Raw genomic sequence first — 17,990 nt, 5'->3', positions numbered from 1 at the left:
GGTGGTACATTGCAGTGAATCATGAAAGGTTGTAATAAGACAGAGGCAGAACACATGAGAGGCAGGGGAGGAAAAAATGAAAAAGAGCAGAACAAAGCTGAAGGAAAGCCCTGTGGAAAGCACTTTTTCCTGCACTGCTTATACACATCACAGAGCGAAATGTTTTGCTGCTTTCCCAGCTCTGGGATCGGGTATGGCCCTGCCACGCTCTCACCCATTGTCCTCCCCACTGTTTGCTTAGAAGGAATTCAGGAGGGATTTGCTTTCTCTTGTTTCACAAGCCCCACGTTTCCACACTGCCCGAAGTGGATACGCACCAGCTGGCCGTGTCCATCATTGCTGCTGGGATGTGGAATTCCTGATTATACTTAGAGCTGCAGAGCCTGCTCCGTCATTAGCAGGACAGCTCGACGTGCAGCAGTGGGACCGGGGCCGTGCTGGCCTGGCCCGATGCTGCCAGACACTGTCCGGACCAGAGATGAGAGATCTGCTGGTGGTGCCCCTGGGGCACGTCCTCACCCTTGCTGCCCTCAGCCTGGCCGAGACGCTTCAGAAAGGTTTGCTGGAAGGGCTCTGCTCCAACGGGGGGTTTCAGTAAGGGGAAGGCATTTCCACCAACAGTGGGGAGGACAGCATGACTGGCATTACCAAAAATGTGTGAAAGTCTACTGGTTTTGGGCTTGTCTGTTGAGTAGTTGCTTGGTTGCTGTTGTGAGGGGTGGTGAGAATAGCTTGCGTCTAGGAGGAGGGATAGCAGTGAGTCTGGCTGCAATGGGAAGAGGAAAGCTTTGGGTTCAGCCTGGGTGGGATGGATATGTCCTGTCACAAAGCTTGCTGCCGAGCACAGGGCCAGCACTGTTGTTTACCTGTGGGGATACACAGCTTAAAGACAGCCCTCTGAGATCTGCATAGCATGTGTACGTGGCTACAGATGTCCAACATGTCCACTACGTGAAGCAGAGAGTTACTGCCTTGACCTGCTCTCTTGCATACATGCATACATTCAGCCAATGCATGAACTGAAAAATTATCTGCTCATTAAAGTCCCTTAGGTGCCAACATAAACACTTGTGTTCAGGATCTACCATTCTTGTGGACTTATTCCACAGTGGTAATCAGGAGGCATTCAGGGCTATGCAGCTTCAGGGGAAAAAAAAAAAGCAAGGTAAACCTCAAAAAGGAGTCCAGGGGTTAGCAGATAGGCCAGCATTTCTGCTCTCACCCATTACAAATGGAAATCAGGTTGGCTTCAAAATGGGGAAAAATACCTGCTTCTTCTGAAAATTTTTAAAGTCAAAATGTCAACTTATTAATATGGCAGTAGTGTAAGTTGGCGAACCTCACTCTGTTTCAAAGTGATCATAGGATGGGATCAGGTGGGCAAGAGAATCAGTAAGGAGTGTGATTGCCTCCTAGCCTGGTGGCACAGTGCAGTGAGGAGATAGGCATCTGCTCTTAAAACATGGTGGGTAGCTGCATTACCCACACCCAAATGGCCCAGTAGCTTCTGGTGGGTGGGTGCAGCATGGGGTTTGGCTTTCCCATGGGCCCCGTGACTGCCGTTGGATCATTTTGCTATCTTGGGAAACTACAGCTGACATCCAGAAAAATGGTACCAGAGTGGCTTTGCAGATGTGCTGCTTAATTGATTTTCAGTGTTACCTAATCCCCTAGGGTTAACTAAAAATGTCAGAGAGCCCCCATGCATGCACATAATGCTATTTCTTTATACTGATAAATACATATTGTAATGTTTTATTTTTCTGCATTAAAATCTGCTCATTAAGGCATCATAAGTTTTGACTGCTTTCCTGAAAAGGTTAGAATGATGCTGATATCTAGGCTTTTTGGATGGCCTTTGTGAGGAGGCACCATCTCAACCATTTTGGGGCTCTCTCACCACACACTGACAAAATGGCGGTGTGCTCCACTGCTTCCTACATCCTGAAGATAGGCCGTATGACTTCTAGGCTTGTATCCCCTTTCCTCTGACCTCAGTGAAAGGAGTACTGCCTTCATCCTCCCTGCTGGCCATGCATTTGATTTTAGTATGGGAAATAAAAGAACAAACAAGAGAATTACACAGTGTTGTTGTCACGGTCGTTCCCTGAGGCTGTAGAATTTAGGAAGCTAGGTGTAAAAAATTCCCTCTCTGTTCTAACTGTAGTTGATGTATGGCCAGCTCGGACAACATTCTCCATGAAGACTCTATTGTAAGAGTTGTATCTTTGCTGTCAGGAGATGCCAGGTGGACAACATCACTAAGAATAATTGCGTCATATGTAAAATTAAGGAGAAACAGTGAAAGTACTTATCCGTTGCTAATTAATTTATTCACTACATAAAACAAATAGACTCACTTGGCTGAAAGAGCAGAACAGTCATGTACATACAGCAAATCTATCTTTATTATTTATCACGTTGCCATTTTCATTGTGACAATGCAATTACAAAACTGGCTGCTTTGAATTTTTTTTACTGCAAACATTACGTTTCTAAGGGTTAAAAAAGCATCATCCCAGAGATCAAGGCATGTGGACAACAGCAGTAAAAATGTACAGTATAAAATTGGATAATAAAACTCTATTTCAGTGAGTCTTAATTCCATCAAAACCTCATAAACTCAGTCACGAAAGAACAGCATCTCCTTTGAGGCAGACAGGATAACCATCAGTAGAATTTATTCTCCTAGGGCAGCTGCTAGTTGCAGGGAAGTTTAGGCTTTCTGAAAATTTTCCACTTGGTTTCACTGAGATGCAATTCATCTGGGGATGCCATGTGGATGATTACTTCTATTCAGTATGACCTAGAGTGACCCAATAAATGGAAACCTGATACTCTTTGAAGTGGTGATCTCAAGAACAAATCTGATGCAGATGTGTTTTAATTAACATTTAATAATATAATGTTTAGCACCACCTTCACTGTATTTTTAAGTTTTTCTTTCTATGCAATAGGAAGTCATATAATCCAGAAATGATACTGAGGCAAGTTTGTGCTAATGACGTTTTTAAGGTGTCAGGGTACCTTTGTAAAACTGGTGGTGGAAGTCCATTCTTTCTTGCCTTACTTTCATTCCAACCGAAATCTAAGACATTCTAGTTTTTACGCTTATGTAAATTAAAAAAAGCATTAGGCTAAATGCTTTCTATTAATGCTTTCTATTATTATCAGTCTCTTATGCTGGAGTACCTTTTAGTTTCTTAGCAGGAGGCGAGAATTTGGTGGTGTTTTTTGGCTAAATCTCATTGTACTGAGGAGAGTTAGCAGACAAAGTATGGGAAGGGTTTTCCCATGAGAAAACAGTTTGCCATACACTGCTTCAGGAAGCAAGGAACAGGAAGATTGTTGCATTTGCTGAACATTTGCAAGGAAGTGTTTCAGGAACATGGCATGAAGCTCACTCACCTCAGCACAGCTGTCAATGAAATACAGCCCAGCAAATATTGGATGCGTGTTCCACACAGCCATTCAATTAAAGTCATTCATGTGCACTGGGGTGCAAAGGCTGCCATCAATTCACAAGGCATATCCCTTCAAACACTTCTTAGAGACTTTCACCAGGGTGAAGGAAAATGTTTCTAAAGATACACTCAAATGATTTGTGATCACAAGTCTGCGATAAAAGTGTCAGACACAGGCACTGCATTTTTAACCCTAGTGCTACTTGGTTAGAATAGGTGAGAAAAAGAGAGGATGTGCATCAGTCACACCACAAGTCTGGAAGAGCTGATGGGCTTTTAAGAGCCTCATTTTGGTAAAAATTAGTCTTGTATAAGATTGATCTGACTAGTGCCCAGTCGAGAGAGCAGAGGGGAGAGTTTGTGATAGCAAAGAGTCACAGGGCAAATTACAGGGGCCTGACTTCCTTGGCCGCATCTCTCCAGCGAGCACTGGGAGGGTTTTCATGCTTTCTCTCTCTCTGTGCAGCCCCCTTTATCAGCACTCCTCTGGAAACCGTGGATGCACTGGTGGAGGATGTTGCCAAATTCGTGTGTGTGGTGGAGTCAGACCCAGAGCCGGAGATCACATGGACACGCAACAGCATTCCCATCAGGTAGGGAGCCTCCTTAGACTGCTCAGGGCCAGGGCTTTCCTCCACAACAAAGGTGTGACATTGGAAGCATCAAAAGGGTCTGCGGTGAGGAACAGGAGTGTGGCTGTAATTATACTCCTTAAGGAGTGGTAGGAGCACTCCAGGGGCTGCCTGGATATGTGGTCAGCCACAACAAAAACAGAAATCTGCTATCAGTACTCAGGGCAGGGAGTCCAACCTCTTGCTGTGTTATGTGCTTTATTAAGTAATTCTGGGAAGCCATTTTCTTGGACATTGTCTTGTTTTCAGTCTGTCTTTATTGGTAATGGTAGTCTGTGGCCTTGAATTTTCTTTGAATCTCATTCTGTTACATTAGGAGAATCTATCCTTTACAACTTCACATGTTGAGTTTGGAGATGGCTGGTTTCTGCTATGAATAATGCAAGGAATTTGCTCTCCAGTTACAAACATGCAATTCTCTTTCTGTGCCTCAGTTCACTCCTTGACAGAGGAGTATGATGTTGTGTATTTGAACAGAACTTCAGATCTGGCTGCCTAAACGTCTACACTATGCTTAAAACCTTGTGAGGAGGGGGCTGCAACAAGCAATTCTTGTTCACTTCTGCACTTGATGTTAGATGAATTATTTGTGCTTTACTCTGTCATATATTAAAGATGAAGCATCAAGATGCCTCTGAAAATGCAACACTGAGACCATGTTATGGAAGTGACTACCATTATTATAACCCCATTGATCTGGACAGGCTCTTGCAAAGTAAACTCTATTCAGTCATCCAACTCTGAAATCACATCATATCTACTGGATATCTTCACATTGGTTTCTCTCTCTTGTTTGCTCTTAATGACTGTAATGGAAAGCTACAGAATGTTCTCTATATAGCACAGTTGGGATCTGTTCCTCATGAGTGATCTCCATGTTAAGCAGATAGTCTTCTTCAGTGTGGTTTCTGCTGCTAGGATTGGAGACTGAAGACACCTGTGATCTGCTGACTCAGAAGACTCAGACAAATCAACAGCAGGAAGAGTTCTTACTGCCAGGAAATCAATTTTAGAATGAGAAAAAATAGATATCTACATTTAAGCATGCTTGCCTTCAGAAATCACATTTACCACCTGCAGAAGAACCTGATCAAAACCCTCCTTCTAACTCTCTTGTCCTCTCCTAACTCTTACTGCCCTTAATGTGAGGTGAAGGTCTGATTTTCCACGGATGTTATTTCCAGATCAGGTCAACTTTCTCCTAAGTCCTTTCCCACTCATGACACCATGCTTGAGAGTCAAATCTGGCAGAGGAAGTCATTCACGTGGGACCATGGGAGATTACATGCTTTTTTTGTCATAAAGTCATAAGAAAAATCACAGTTTTCTCTCAGTTTTCTCTTTCAGAAGATAAACACACCAATCTGTGCTGGTGTTCACAATTGGTGCTGGTGGATACAAAAGCTGGGACCAGTGGCAGGGAAATAGGCGAGCTGAAAATATCTGTTACTTTCCAAGAACGTGGATTAACGTATTTGCACAATAGAAATGGATCAGATCATGGGTTTCTTTTCTGAAGAAAAGTATATTTATGTGTGTGTGTAGCAGACTTCAAAGGGGCTAACTACAGCAAGCAATAAATATTGGTTGTTTTATTTACGAAATTTTCTTCTCTTGCCAAGGTCAAAGTACCATGAACAGACAGCTAAGCTAACCTCCAAAACAAAGCAGTATGTAAACATGCGGCTTCAATGGGAAAAGTGCCAAGACGGAGGCTACTGTCAGCATTAATCTTCTGGAAGATCCTCTGTGTGTTCCTTTTGGTGTCAAAAACCTGTGCAAGTAGAGTGGTGTGTTCTGAACTGAGCTGAACTTGTAACACCAGCAATGGCACAGACATTATGCAGTAGCTGCAGTACGTATTTCAGCAGCCCCCCCTCAGGCTTCAGGGATTTGTGGCAGACTGGGAGACAGTGCTCCGGTCAGATCCATTTTGCTACCACTTGTTGGAGTGAGTTGCATGGTACTGTGAAAGTCAAAGAGGGAGAGAATTATGAAACGTTATGCAAATCATCCTTCAAAGTTTTACCATATCTTTCCAGCTTTGCAAGGAAAATCAGAGAGCAGCCCTCTTGCTTTCTCACTGTGTGTTCTCCTCCCTGTCTCTCTAACATGTACATGCATGCACAATATTCTCTTGTTTACAAGTCGTCTCTGCTCCACGGGCTTCTCTGCAAAATCCCATCCCTTTGTTGCTCTGACTTCATAGCTTTTCTGCATTTATCTGAGGTCTCCAGGTTAAATCCTGCTGTCATTAAACTATAGCTAACTTTTCATCCTCTAGTCTTTGAATGTTTCTTTTTTTCCCCGATGTTTCTTTTCCAGCTACCCTCCCCCCCCAAAAAACAGGACTCAGCTGCATTAAGGCTACTGGTGCTCGTGCCTGTCCTTGAAAGGACAGAATGGCAGATGCCAGCACCTGTTGGAAGTAGCATTGCCACCATGCCAGTGGCCATCTATATGTAGTCTGGATGATCTGTAGTTGTACTAGATGATCTCAGTGGTCTTTTCCAACCCTATCAATTCTGTGATTAATAGTTCTTTGGTTTAGCGAGGCCCAAACTGAATTTTAAGGCCCATCTTGATGTTTTCAGTCCCTTTCCTTGTCTGCAGATGTTGAAAATAAGAAGTAAAACCAATTGACTTTCATGGTGCATTCTCCAGGCTATATGCACATAGTCTCCTCACCACCTGCGCTCTGCTCCACAGGCTGTTTGACACCCGGTACAGCATACAGAGGAACGGGCAGCTCCTGACCATCCTGAGCGTGGAGGACAGTGACGACGGGGTGTACTGCTGCACGGCGGACAACGGGGTTGGTGCAGCTGCCCAGAGCTGCGGGGCTCTGCAAGTCAAAATGCGTAAGTGGGAAAGCAGAGGAGCTCTCAGCCCCACAGTTGCCCTCAGGTTGGAGCCAGCACGTGGTGATGCTTCTCTGCTGGCTCGGTGATACACCATGGAAGGAAACTTAGTTCCCCCAAAATGGTGAGCAGGGGATTCTTTTTCCTGCCAGCGAGTGCAGACTAAGTTATGTTTTGCCTTTGGGCAAAAAGAGTTCAAATTTTCCGCACATTACCTTTAATGGAGTTTGAATAATTTAATTTTTTTTTTGATTTTTTAAAATTTTTCTTTAAGAATCCTTTATCATTTTTACTGACATGGTCACAAATCTTTCATGTAGGGCCATTAATTGTGGTTACATGCCCTTCTTGCTGAGCTAGAGACAAGGCTGAATCACTTAAAAACAATTCACTCCAGATCTGAACTTTCACACAAGGCATTGTTTATGCAAAAAAAAATAATGTCAAAACCTGGAATGCAAACATTCTTCAATATTGGAAATGCTCTTATCTGGATCTGGACTTCAGCCTAGGTCCTACTTCAAATGGCTGTCAAACCCCACTCCTGAAAACAAAGGATGCATGCAAGGTAGCTGTTTTTGTGTCCAAAAACTGCAACTTTGATTGCTGCACTAAGGAAGGGTTATACTTTCCAAAGCAGCTCACACCCTACCAAGGATCTATCTTTCGGCTACAGCAACGCAAAGAGAAAGCAGCAGGGGATTTTGCTGGATGACTCTGAACTTGTCCTGTTCTTTTATCTCTTACCTTCAGTTCAAGTTTTGCCTTTTCAAATTTTAGGACCCAAAATAACCCGACCGCCTGTAAATGTGGAAATCATAGAAGGTTTAAAGGCCGTTCTTCCATGCACTACAATGGGGAATCCAAAACCTTCTGTTTCATGGATCAAAGGAGAAACAGTGGTAAAGGTGAACAGAGAATGAAATTTTGCTATTGCTACTAGCTATTGCTATTTGCTGAAGTTACTGTGACTAAATATTAACATCACTTACAGCTCTTCCAAGTTCTTTCTAGGAGGAAATCATTTAGAAAAACCTTGGCTGATCTTATAGATGCTTACACTCACAATAATTTCTGTTTGTTGAAGTTTTACATTTCATTTATTACTACTAAGCATGGCTAAATGCTACAAATTACACTTGTCAGTGTTTCATAAATAGCACTCAGGTGAACCACTTGGCTAATACTGAGGGCCCTTTTGAAGCTGTAATTCACTGATCTGCAGAAATAAAGATGGATTAGTGTGTTGTGACAGTGCTGAACAGGAAGGTCTGAGCTCAGATTCTTTAGTTACAGGGCAGCAGAAATCAGTTTTATGCATGTAAGCCCAAGTTTTGCAAGAGGACGTTTGGTGCTGCTTGTATGCAGGGTGTACACAAAATTCTCACCTTGGGCCCTCCTTTCTCTGGCAGGAGAATGCACGCATTGCTGTTCTTGATTCAGGAAATTTGAGGATCCACAATGTTCAGAGAGAAGATGCAGGACAGTATCGATGTGTAGCCAGAAACAGCCTGGGCAGTGCCTATTCAAAACCTGCAACAGTGGTTGTGGAAGGTGAGTAACCCTTGCGTCGGGGTCCAGCTCTATCTGCTGACCTGATGGGACTACAGAGCTAAGTTGGGTTAACCTGAAGTACCAGTTTGATATTGACAAAAATATCCTAGGGTGGCCAAAGAGGCAGGGGAAGGGAAAGGAAGGGAAATGAGGGTAAGAAACAGGATTTTTGACCTCACTAATGCTCAGTGCTTTTTGATGGGGAAGGGGTCATTGTCCACAGCTGCTGTGGGTCTGGTGGAAATTGGTCTGAGTAGGAACTGATTCTCCCTTCTGACTGACACGTTCCAAGAAATCAGCTTGTTTCTTGTTTGGAAGGTGCCGCCAGCGCACTGTTTGACTTGTGGAGATGGACAAGTAGGAAGCTTATGGCTTTGGAAAACTGCTGTAAAGAGACTGGTTGGAGACAGTTGCAGCACATCATTTTGCAGCATTATGTGTACATCCTTCCCTTTTCCCTTTGATTTCTCGTCTGAGTTGGTTGATTCTTCAGCTAAACAAAGATGTTTTCTTTGAGGACTTGCACATTTTCTGCCCACTAAACCCAATACCAATTTGATTTTTCAGTTTCTGGTCTTTATGTGTTCTGTCCTTCTTTTATTTACAGAAGGTGTTTGCTTTCTGGTATAAATCATATTCAGTTTCCCAGTGCTGAGAACAGTGGGCTGCAGGGGCACTCAAATGTAGGCAATGAAGCACTCAGTGTTCCTGGATCCTAAAGTAGAGTCCGGGTTAAGCAAGGTTTTGCAAAGCCAAAAGAGGGATGGATGACACAGCAGAAGAGCTTACATTTGTTTTGTACTCAGAACTGAACAATCTGTACAGCAAAATGTAGAGAAGGGCATCTGTCCAATTCTCAAAAGATTGTAGAGGTTACATTTAGTCTATTAGAGGTTATTCAGGGTACAGTCATGTTTCTAAAAGAACCATTGACTGTCTCCTGGAAGGAGGTCAGATGTATTAGATTCAGCTACAAATCACTGTAGGATTGCTGTTTTCTTAAAAAATGCAATCATTTTCTTTCTTCCCCTTTTTTTTTTTTTTTAATAATATTTACATGTGCAGACTGAAGGATGTTAGAAATTCCTTAAATAGCTTGAAAATAGAAAGGCAGCTATTTCTAATCTAGATTCAGAGCTGTGCAGCTCCTGATGAGGCAAGGTGACTATGTGGCTGAACAGTCTGGGTCTGGGTTCTGCTTTGTCCCTGATGCTGATGGAGCAGCTCAAGGCTCAGCAAGAATTGACTGAGGCAGACGCTCAGTGCAGTGCTTGGAGACTGCCCTGGTCCATGCAAACAGCCTCAGTCACTGGGGTCTTATTTCTCAGGCCTACTGGAGCATTTGGGAACCTAAAAATGGTCTAGAACTGCACCAACATCTGGGCCGTTAAGGCCGATACCTTCTTTTGTCCCTGTCTCCAGAATTATACAGCTGAATGTTAATTCAGGGAATAGCAAATTTATCTACAAATACACTGCTTGCAAAGGAGAGTCTGTGTATGCTCTTTTTAAAAGCAGAAAGATTAGCTCTTAATTAACCAATGGGAGCTCAGTGCTCCTGCACAACCTATCCCTTCATGTTCCCTGCATGTGTTCTGTGAACAAAGCGATGTTGTTCTCTAGGCTCGCCTTGGTTTTTCTGGTAGGGCACCCGTATAATAGACCTTGTTTCAGGCTGCCACCCAAACTAGTCTGGTGAATGTTTGTTTTACTTTTTTGGCTCCCAAAATCCAAAGGTAATAATCCTGACTGCAGCTTGCTGTGTACACAGATCACTTCCCCTCCCAGTATTTTAGATCAGCTCTCATGAATATTTACAGATACATACAGATGTGTGCATGTAGCTGTATATGCATGCATGTTCGTGCTTCTATAGCCTAGCTCACTCAAGTTATTGTTATTTTTAGTGTTCCTACCCCCTCAATGCTAACAAGTTAAGATAGATCCAAGTCAATAATAATCTAAAGCAAGAAAATTGCACTTTAGACTGCCTTCTCTAAGCATTAATTTGAGCTCTGTGTTCAGAAAATTCATGCAAACATGCTGTTTGCTGCTTTTCTGCAATAATACAACAATATTTTTCCTTAAAACTTGGTGCTACCACTTGCTGAAGTTACTATCAAGCATAGTGTGGCTTAATAAAATGAAATGACTAGGTATGGCCATGAATATTTAATCCTGAAGCAGATGTTCATTCAAAAGGCAGTGCAAATATTTATGCCTAGCTAAATTGAGATCAGGCGGGTCCTGATTTCTGAATGAGGTTTCTAATTTTCTGTCTGATTTTAATGGCTTTGATGCTAGTCCTGCAATTAGTTCAAAGCATGGAGGCATCCAGCTTTTGCAGGATTGCATGCAGACATGCTCCTTTACATGGGTACCTCAAAAAAAAAAAAAGGCTGCTATTTTCATTTGCTCCGAAATGTTACGAACTTGTGAACTCTAATCAGTTAATGAACCTTGATACACAGAATTGGGTCAGGATTTTAATCAAAAGGGTTGAAAAAGCCTGTCCATCCAGACTATGCCTTTTTCCTCCTTTGCTCCAAGTTCAAGGCAAAGCCATGTTTGTATAAGTGATGGTGGATGGCTGGATATTATGTAAAATTTCTTTTCCAAAAGAGTATTTGGGCACTGGAGCAGGCTGCCCATGGAGGTACTGGAATCACTGTCTCTGGAGTGTTCAAGAAATTTGTGGATGTAGCAGTAAAGGATATGGTTAGTGGGCATGGTGAGGATGGGTTCGGGTTGGACTTGATGGTCTTAGTGGTCTTTTCCAATCTTAATGATTCCATGATTCTGTGAAATATTTTGTCCTCTTAGAAAAGCATAATCCACTAGGGACAGAAACATGATCACCATGGAGCTGGCTGCTGACAGCAGGGAGCAGGCAGGAGAGGGAGAACGGGGAAGCCTTCTGCTCTGCAAAGATGAAGAATTGAACAGTGTCCCCTTTGCTGACCCTGTTAAATTTAGCAAGTGAGGATGGCTTCCAGTTACTCATATATATTCAGTTGTGGCTACAGGAAGGTACTGTGTCCACTGAGACAAAGGAACAATGTTACCATCTTTTCTGCTTGTCAGGAAATGTGGTTTAAATTTCCTGGTGATAGCTGAACAGTAGTTTTGTATTCATTTTCTATCTTAATAATTTTGCTAACTAGCAGTTTAACCACTACATGGTCAATTTTGAATATTCTGCTAACCCTAAAAGAGAAGAGTGTTTATGTACACTGTGAAGTAGTAGCTTGCCAAGGCGTTAGTCAGCATCTATACAAATTTCCTACTGATTGTTATACCAATGCACAAAGTGAATCTGTGGCTCAAAGACTCCGGGATGAATGCTAGATTCAGGGCTTTGGGAGAAGTTTTCACTTGCTTATGTGATTTGTAGTTCCTGCATATATTCAGAGGGTAAACCTTATTGACAAGATGTTGGCTAAGGAGTTGCATCTGGTTTTACCTGAAGATCACTGCTTTGGAAATAAATAGGAGAAGGGCTATTGTCTTCAGTAACACAGAGAGGTGCCTTGAAGTGCAGATATTCCCAGTGGTGTCAATGGAAACTGCAGGCCAGGTACGAGCTCTTGGGCTGTGCCAAGAATGTACTTCTTGGCCCCCCATCTGCACATCTGAAATCTGTGGGGTTTGCACGCTAGGCAGTATTAGTGAGTTGTCCAAGGCTTTTCCCTTCATGCAGTACACAGCTCTTTGTGTAACACAAACTGCAGAACAGGAGGAATATTCAGTTTTCATTGGTATTTGTTGTAGCACTGACCCAGCCCATTAATAGGACCAATCCAACAAAGGCTGTACATAGGCTGATCAGGTTCAGCTTCTGGTTTTACTGCCCTTGGCAGTGCCCATGGCTTGACATGTGTAACAATGACATTCTCCATACTCTTTATGTATAAATTGTATGACATTTAAAGGATAAATTTGAAGCTACAAACCCTTGCCTAGTAAGAGGCGTGAGAATATTTACACTTTGGGCACACTTGTTGTTCTTTGAGAGCTCTGAGAGTCTGAGAGAGAAGACGTCCTGTTGCCCTTTCTTTTTTTCCTTCTTTTTTAACATGGAAAAAATTCCTCAGAATGGTTTTTCTTTACCTTCTTGCTGTCTTATTCAGATGTGGTTCTTATAACCAATATACAAAGTATACCAAATTTCTGAATCAAGTAAGAAGCTCGTATTGCAAATCAGCAGTAAAACAATTTATTTCCTGGTGACTTCAGGTCTCATCACCTGATCTGGGCTCTGTGTTTTGGCAGAGCTTTTATTTCTGTTTTGGAGAATGCTTCCTGCTCCCCTTGGGAGAAGCAAAGTGCCACCTCATGAATAGGTAGAGCGAACTTCTGTCCCATACGGTCTCCATTCTTCAAAACAAAAAGGTCTCAGAAAAAAAATTGAAAACTGGCCACAAATTATGTAGAGCTTAGAAGCAACAGATGTTTATAGAAGAGGTGTGAAAGTGAAAACCATATGCTTCCGAAACAGTATAATTTATTTCTATAGCACCAACTGCAGAAAAACCATTTTCTGTAAATGAATGGTGTAACTGCTGTTAACATGTACAAAGGGTTGAGGTAAATCATTTACTAACAGAATTCAAGGTCAAATGCCCTTTAGAGATGTTCCCTTCCACTTCAACAGCAGCATGTGTAGGTTCTGTGCTGTAGGAAGATGATGTTTGTTCAATGTGTTTTTTAGCTTTAAAAAAAAAGATTTTCTTCTCCTGAAGGTGAGCAACATTCACGTTGTGTCTAAGCATTGCACCCAGTTACTGAAACTCCCACCATTCCCAGTTTGCCCAGTAACACATTTTTAGCTTAATATCCCAAATAACAAAGAAAAAGGTGATAAGTAAGGTGTAATTTAAATAAAGGTGTAAATTAAACAGAAAGAATACGTGGATGGACAACTGTGTATTCAGTTAGATGCACCTCCATTTTGTGATTTACATGAAGCTGAACTTGATCTCCAGCCTGTGGCACCAGAGAGTTGTAGAATTCGGGATTTTTGGAGCATATTGTGTGATAAGCTTTGGTTTTGAAGTCATCACTGTACAAGGGCAAGTCTGGAAATCAGCAATCGTAAATCCACTGGGAAAGAAAGAAACAAACAAAAGAATTAGCTAGGACAAGTGCTGGAAGATGCAGTGCTCTCATCAAGATGCTGACAGGATCCTCCAGGGATTTCATAACGTGTTTGGGTCAAATCTTCCTTGCAGTTTCCTGTTGGCTACACACAGGTATTGATTGCGAGCTGCTGATCCTTAATCCAGACAGTTTGGTTCATCCTTCTCTTGAAATGCTCCTACTTGGCTTCTTCCTCTGCCACACTATGTGGACGGCACAGAAATGAAACGAATCATAACAAGAGTAGAGACAATGCTCCTCATGCTACTCTGACTGAGATGTTTGTTTTTGTGTTCCAGTCCTGGTAGATAGAAGTCTTTTCTTGCCCGCAGTTTATTACTAGCTTATTACCGCTTATTACTAGCTACTAAAATAATACTCTGCCACAGGCCACAAAAATGTTCCCCTATAAGCCACTTGTGAGAACTGCCTCAGTCTTAAAAATAGGAAAATCTTCCTTGGAGAATCATCCTTCAAAGAATAGGATCTACCAGTGTATGAGTAGATTCAGTCCAGATGTTTAACATTCTTAGATTGTTCTGTACAATTGGAGACAGCAGGCTAGAGGACATCAGAAAACAGTGCCTTAGCTGTTTGATTAGCTACTACTGGCTAATGACAGTAAGCACTATCTGTTTTATGAGCCTCTTCTGATGATCATTATGGTCCTTTTCCACCCATGCCATTGGGTTTTCTATTTCTATTTCTATTGGGATTCTATGATTCTGAAGCCTTGGGACAAATTTGTATCACAGATAAATCAGAAGATAAGAAAGTCACACCATAATCGCAAGAAAGAAATGATGCATTTTAGTGTATCTGTCAATTTAGACGGACCACGTTCCAGAGAAAAGTTTGATTTCAAATGAAACCTGCCTCCAAATGTACCATCCAGTAAGTGCTCTACATTTAGATGTTGACGCTTCTTTGCATAGAAAGGGAGTTACCAAGGGATCACACTGATAGCAAATCGGCACTGTTATCCTGACTCTTGTGGCCATGCCTACAGGTTGGCTATTGCCATGAAATCTGACTTTTTGTCTATGCCGTCTCCCAGGGTAGAGCATTTTGAGCAAGATGGAAATGGATCCATGGCCAAGAAGCATACTGACAGCATAAGCCTGCTTTTTTGCACTTAAGCATCAGCCTCAGTTTCCATGGGGAAGCTTAGATACCAACAGTGAACATTATTTGGACATTCCCAGGAGAATAATTCCTGCCTCCTGGCAGTGGGGCAGCTGCATGAGCCTGCAGGCAGTGTCCTATGGCAATAAGCAGAGTACACTGAAGGTTGCTGTGAAAAATTGCATAGGGTGTGGGGGCAGAGAGCACTGAAGGGAAGGAAAACAGAGCTGAGCTTGCCTGTAATTACACAGTGTAATTGACTGTTCTCAGCAGGGTGGCAATGGGCAGAACTGAAATTCCAGAATATCTCATTAAATCTCCTCCTGCCTACTGAAGTAACCATCGTCATCCTGAGGTTATCAGATGGTGCAGATATGTGTATAGCCCTAATTACAGGGCAATGGGGCAGGCCACAGGAGAAAGAAAACAGTCCCAGACCTCCTGGGGAGCAATGCACAGGCATTCAGTGTGTCATGCAGGAGTGTGGTATGGGCACAAGGTGCCTCTCTGTGCCTTCAAGAGCCTCCCAGTTCCTCCCTGTGCCTCTAGCTGATGACTTCCTGTGCTGATGAAATGGAAGGCAGGCACCTAGAAGCACAAGGCTCCTAGCAGCAATTCTTCTTTAATGGACTTTTGAGCTTGCTTCTTCTTTCTGAAAAAAAAAAAACCCTCTCTCTTCCAACAAGGAGCTTGGAAAGGCACATGAAACATATATGAATTTCTCATGTAATCGCAAGAATTGTCATTCTCTACCCTATGTTTGGTAGCTGGGAAGCATGTCTTTTGTGTGCAACAATGAAGGGAGTAAAGGACAGAGAACATCTGTAGCTGTGAGGCTAAGGGAGCCAGAGCAAGCTGAGATGGCTGTCCCAAGTGACTGCCTTTTCAATATGAGAAACTGATATACGTCTGAACATATAGAAAGTTAGGTTTTCCAAGCAGTAAAGAGATTTTATACAATCTCTTTGAATGTGCACTTCTGGTATGGTACATTTGGGCCAATATCCTTTTTTCTCAAGGCTGTTCCCCCAGGTCACCCCCCAGTGACTTCTCCCACCTTTCTTATTCATGGAGCCTTGTGGGAGATGATTTTTTTTTTTACCACTTGCAACTACTCTTCCAAATGGTAAGGTGCTAGATCTTGTCCTAGCGGTAGCACCAGTTCTGTTGTCACACAATATTTCTAGGATGCCTACCCAATGAAAGTGCCTGCGTTGTGTCGCTGTATAAGACCAGTCCTTGCACAGCTCCAAAACTGAAAAGGAAATCTCAAATCGGAAGTTAAGAATAAGGTCATGAGATTAACTTACATTATGATGGGCTGACAGAGTTTTCAGAACTGAAAACCAAGCAATCAAAAGAAGGAATGATCATGAATATCGTAGATGCTGTGATTGGGAAACGCCATTTGCAATTACCCATGTGCAAGAAGAACCACTTGCCACTGCAGGCAGCACTTTGAAACAGACAAAAGGAAGTACTGCACATCTATAAGGCTAGCACTGACATGAAAAGAATTTCCTTATTCATTTCCTTGGGAAGTAATTTGAACGTGTTATCCTCACTTGTCCTTGAATCTGGTGTTTGCTCTGTATATAGAAATGGACAGTCATACAGAACAGGTTTTATATAGTTACACAGGATATAAGCTATCTATTTACATTTTACTTCTGATTATTATAGCCTTGCATATTTGCAGGATCTGCTTTAGGATTCCATCTACAAGCCATGCAAAGCCTTTCACAGATGAGAAGATCCTGTGCTGACCTGTGCATTTAGCTTTCAGGGAGGCCTTCTGCTGAAGCAAATTTTCCTGCTATCCATTAATCTTGGAGCTCACCCTAGAATAAGGCTACCTTGGAAGGCTGTTTCCTGGATAAGAAAAACTTGCTTTGATATTAGACACCAGAGCTGAGAATCTGAAGGCATATGCTTCAGGATGAAGATGATGTGATTTCCTCCACCTCCCTCCCATGCAAACCTTGGATTGTCCTGGCTGTCATCTCACAGGGTTGTTGTACAGCCTCAGGACCCCGGTTGTAAATATATATTGCTGTGCTGTGCATTTCTAGACAGAGGGTCTCAGACCTAATGAAAGTCCCAAACCTCTCAAATCATGTATCAGGAGGCAGAAGGGCTTTGGAGATTGTGAGATTCATAGAAAGTGCTGAGAATTCAAATCTGGTTCTCCTTCCAGATTAGCATGATAATCAGCAGAGGGGCAGCGGTACCAAGGGGACAGGCTGATGAAGCAACACTTGCCTATGGCCCTGTGCAAACTGTATCTGGGGCCAATGCTTAGTAGCCCTGTTCTTTTACAAATAATACGTAGTTTATGTACGCTCTTCAGTCTCTACAACATTTTATCTTTTTTTTTTTTTTTTTTCTCTTTTGGATAACTTATATGTCCATTGTTCTCTGGCAATAAGCATGTTTGGATGAGGATTAAATAGAAATAGGTAAAAATTTGATAGAGATAAGTGGAAGTGTCTCATACTAACTTTGCCTGTGGCAATTTACTCCTCTTTGTGATTACTTGCTAGGCTTGTCAAAAGTTAAATTTGCAGTTTTGATGAGAGTTACTCAAAGATCAAAGTAAGACTGACCTCACAGTTATCTCAGGGTTTAATCATTGCCCAATAAACTTCGGGAGGGTCTGGAAGGGTGTGAGCAACAGCCAAGGTACATCATGAGCTGTTCCTGTATGGAGGTATGCATTGAGCTGTGCACAGAACCTGCCTTTGATCTGCTGGTAGTGCTTGCTAAAGAATCTGTTCTCTGAGCTCTGATCCAGGCCCACCATGCCAACTACCAGGTCTGTGCCAGGCTTGTTCAGCCTGGGTCTCAATGTGCTGCTAGCTGTGCATACATACTCGTCATTGAGCCAGATGTGTGGTGGATTTTGAGGGTTGGTATTCAGAAATTATTGGGATTTTACAGGGATTCATTTGAAATGTCAGAAAATACAAGTGCTTCAGCTTTCTGTGTATTTATGAATGTAGTTTCAGAACTCCACTCATCTCTCACTGATGGGACAGAAACCACAGCCCCTCTGCTTAGTACTTCTTCTTGGCTGCCTGGTTTAGGTTTGTCAGGATGAATGAATGGATGTGAAAGGAATAAATCTGGATGGGGATTTGCATGGCTGGACTTCTTATTGGCAAAGCCTGCAAACACACTGGCAGAAGTTTATGGTCCTTCAGAGCATATAGGTG

The 17,990-nt window shown here is 42.5% G+C and overlaps 1 protein-coding gene across 1 annotated transcript in view; it reads left to right on the top strand.

Moving 5' to 3' along the window:
* Positions 1 to 478: 478 nt before the first annotated feature.
* MUSK (muscle associated receptor tyrosine kinase) overlaps positions 479 to 17,990 on the top strand; it is a 45,090-nt gene continuing 27,578 nt past the window's right edge. Inside the window, exons 1-5 of the mRNA XM_042882866.1 lie at positions 479 to 557; positions 3,931 to 4,057; positions 6,806 to 6,957; positions 7,738 to 7,865; positions 8,370 to 8,511. Of these exons, the coding sequence (XP_042738800.1) occupies positions 479 to 557; positions 3,931 to 4,057; positions 6,806 to 6,957; positions 7,738 to 7,865; positions 8,370 to 8,511 (628 nt within the window). The remainder of the gene's footprint in view (positions 558 to 3,930; positions 4,058 to 6,805; positions 6,958 to 7,737; positions 7,866 to 8,369; positions 8,512 to 17,990) is intronic.

The sequence above is a fragment of the Lagopus leucura genome, unplaced genomic scaffold, assembly GCF_019238085.1.
Source record: "Lagopus leucura isolate 7727_CA_CO unplaced genomic scaffold, USGS_WTPT01 Super-Scaffold_100036, whole genome shotgun sequence".
NCBI classification, from domain to species: domain Eukaryota; kingdom Metazoa; phylum Chordata; class Aves; order Galliformes; family Phasianidae; genus Lagopus; species Lagopus leucura.
This window is presented reverse-complemented; position numbering and strand designations above follow the sequence as displayed.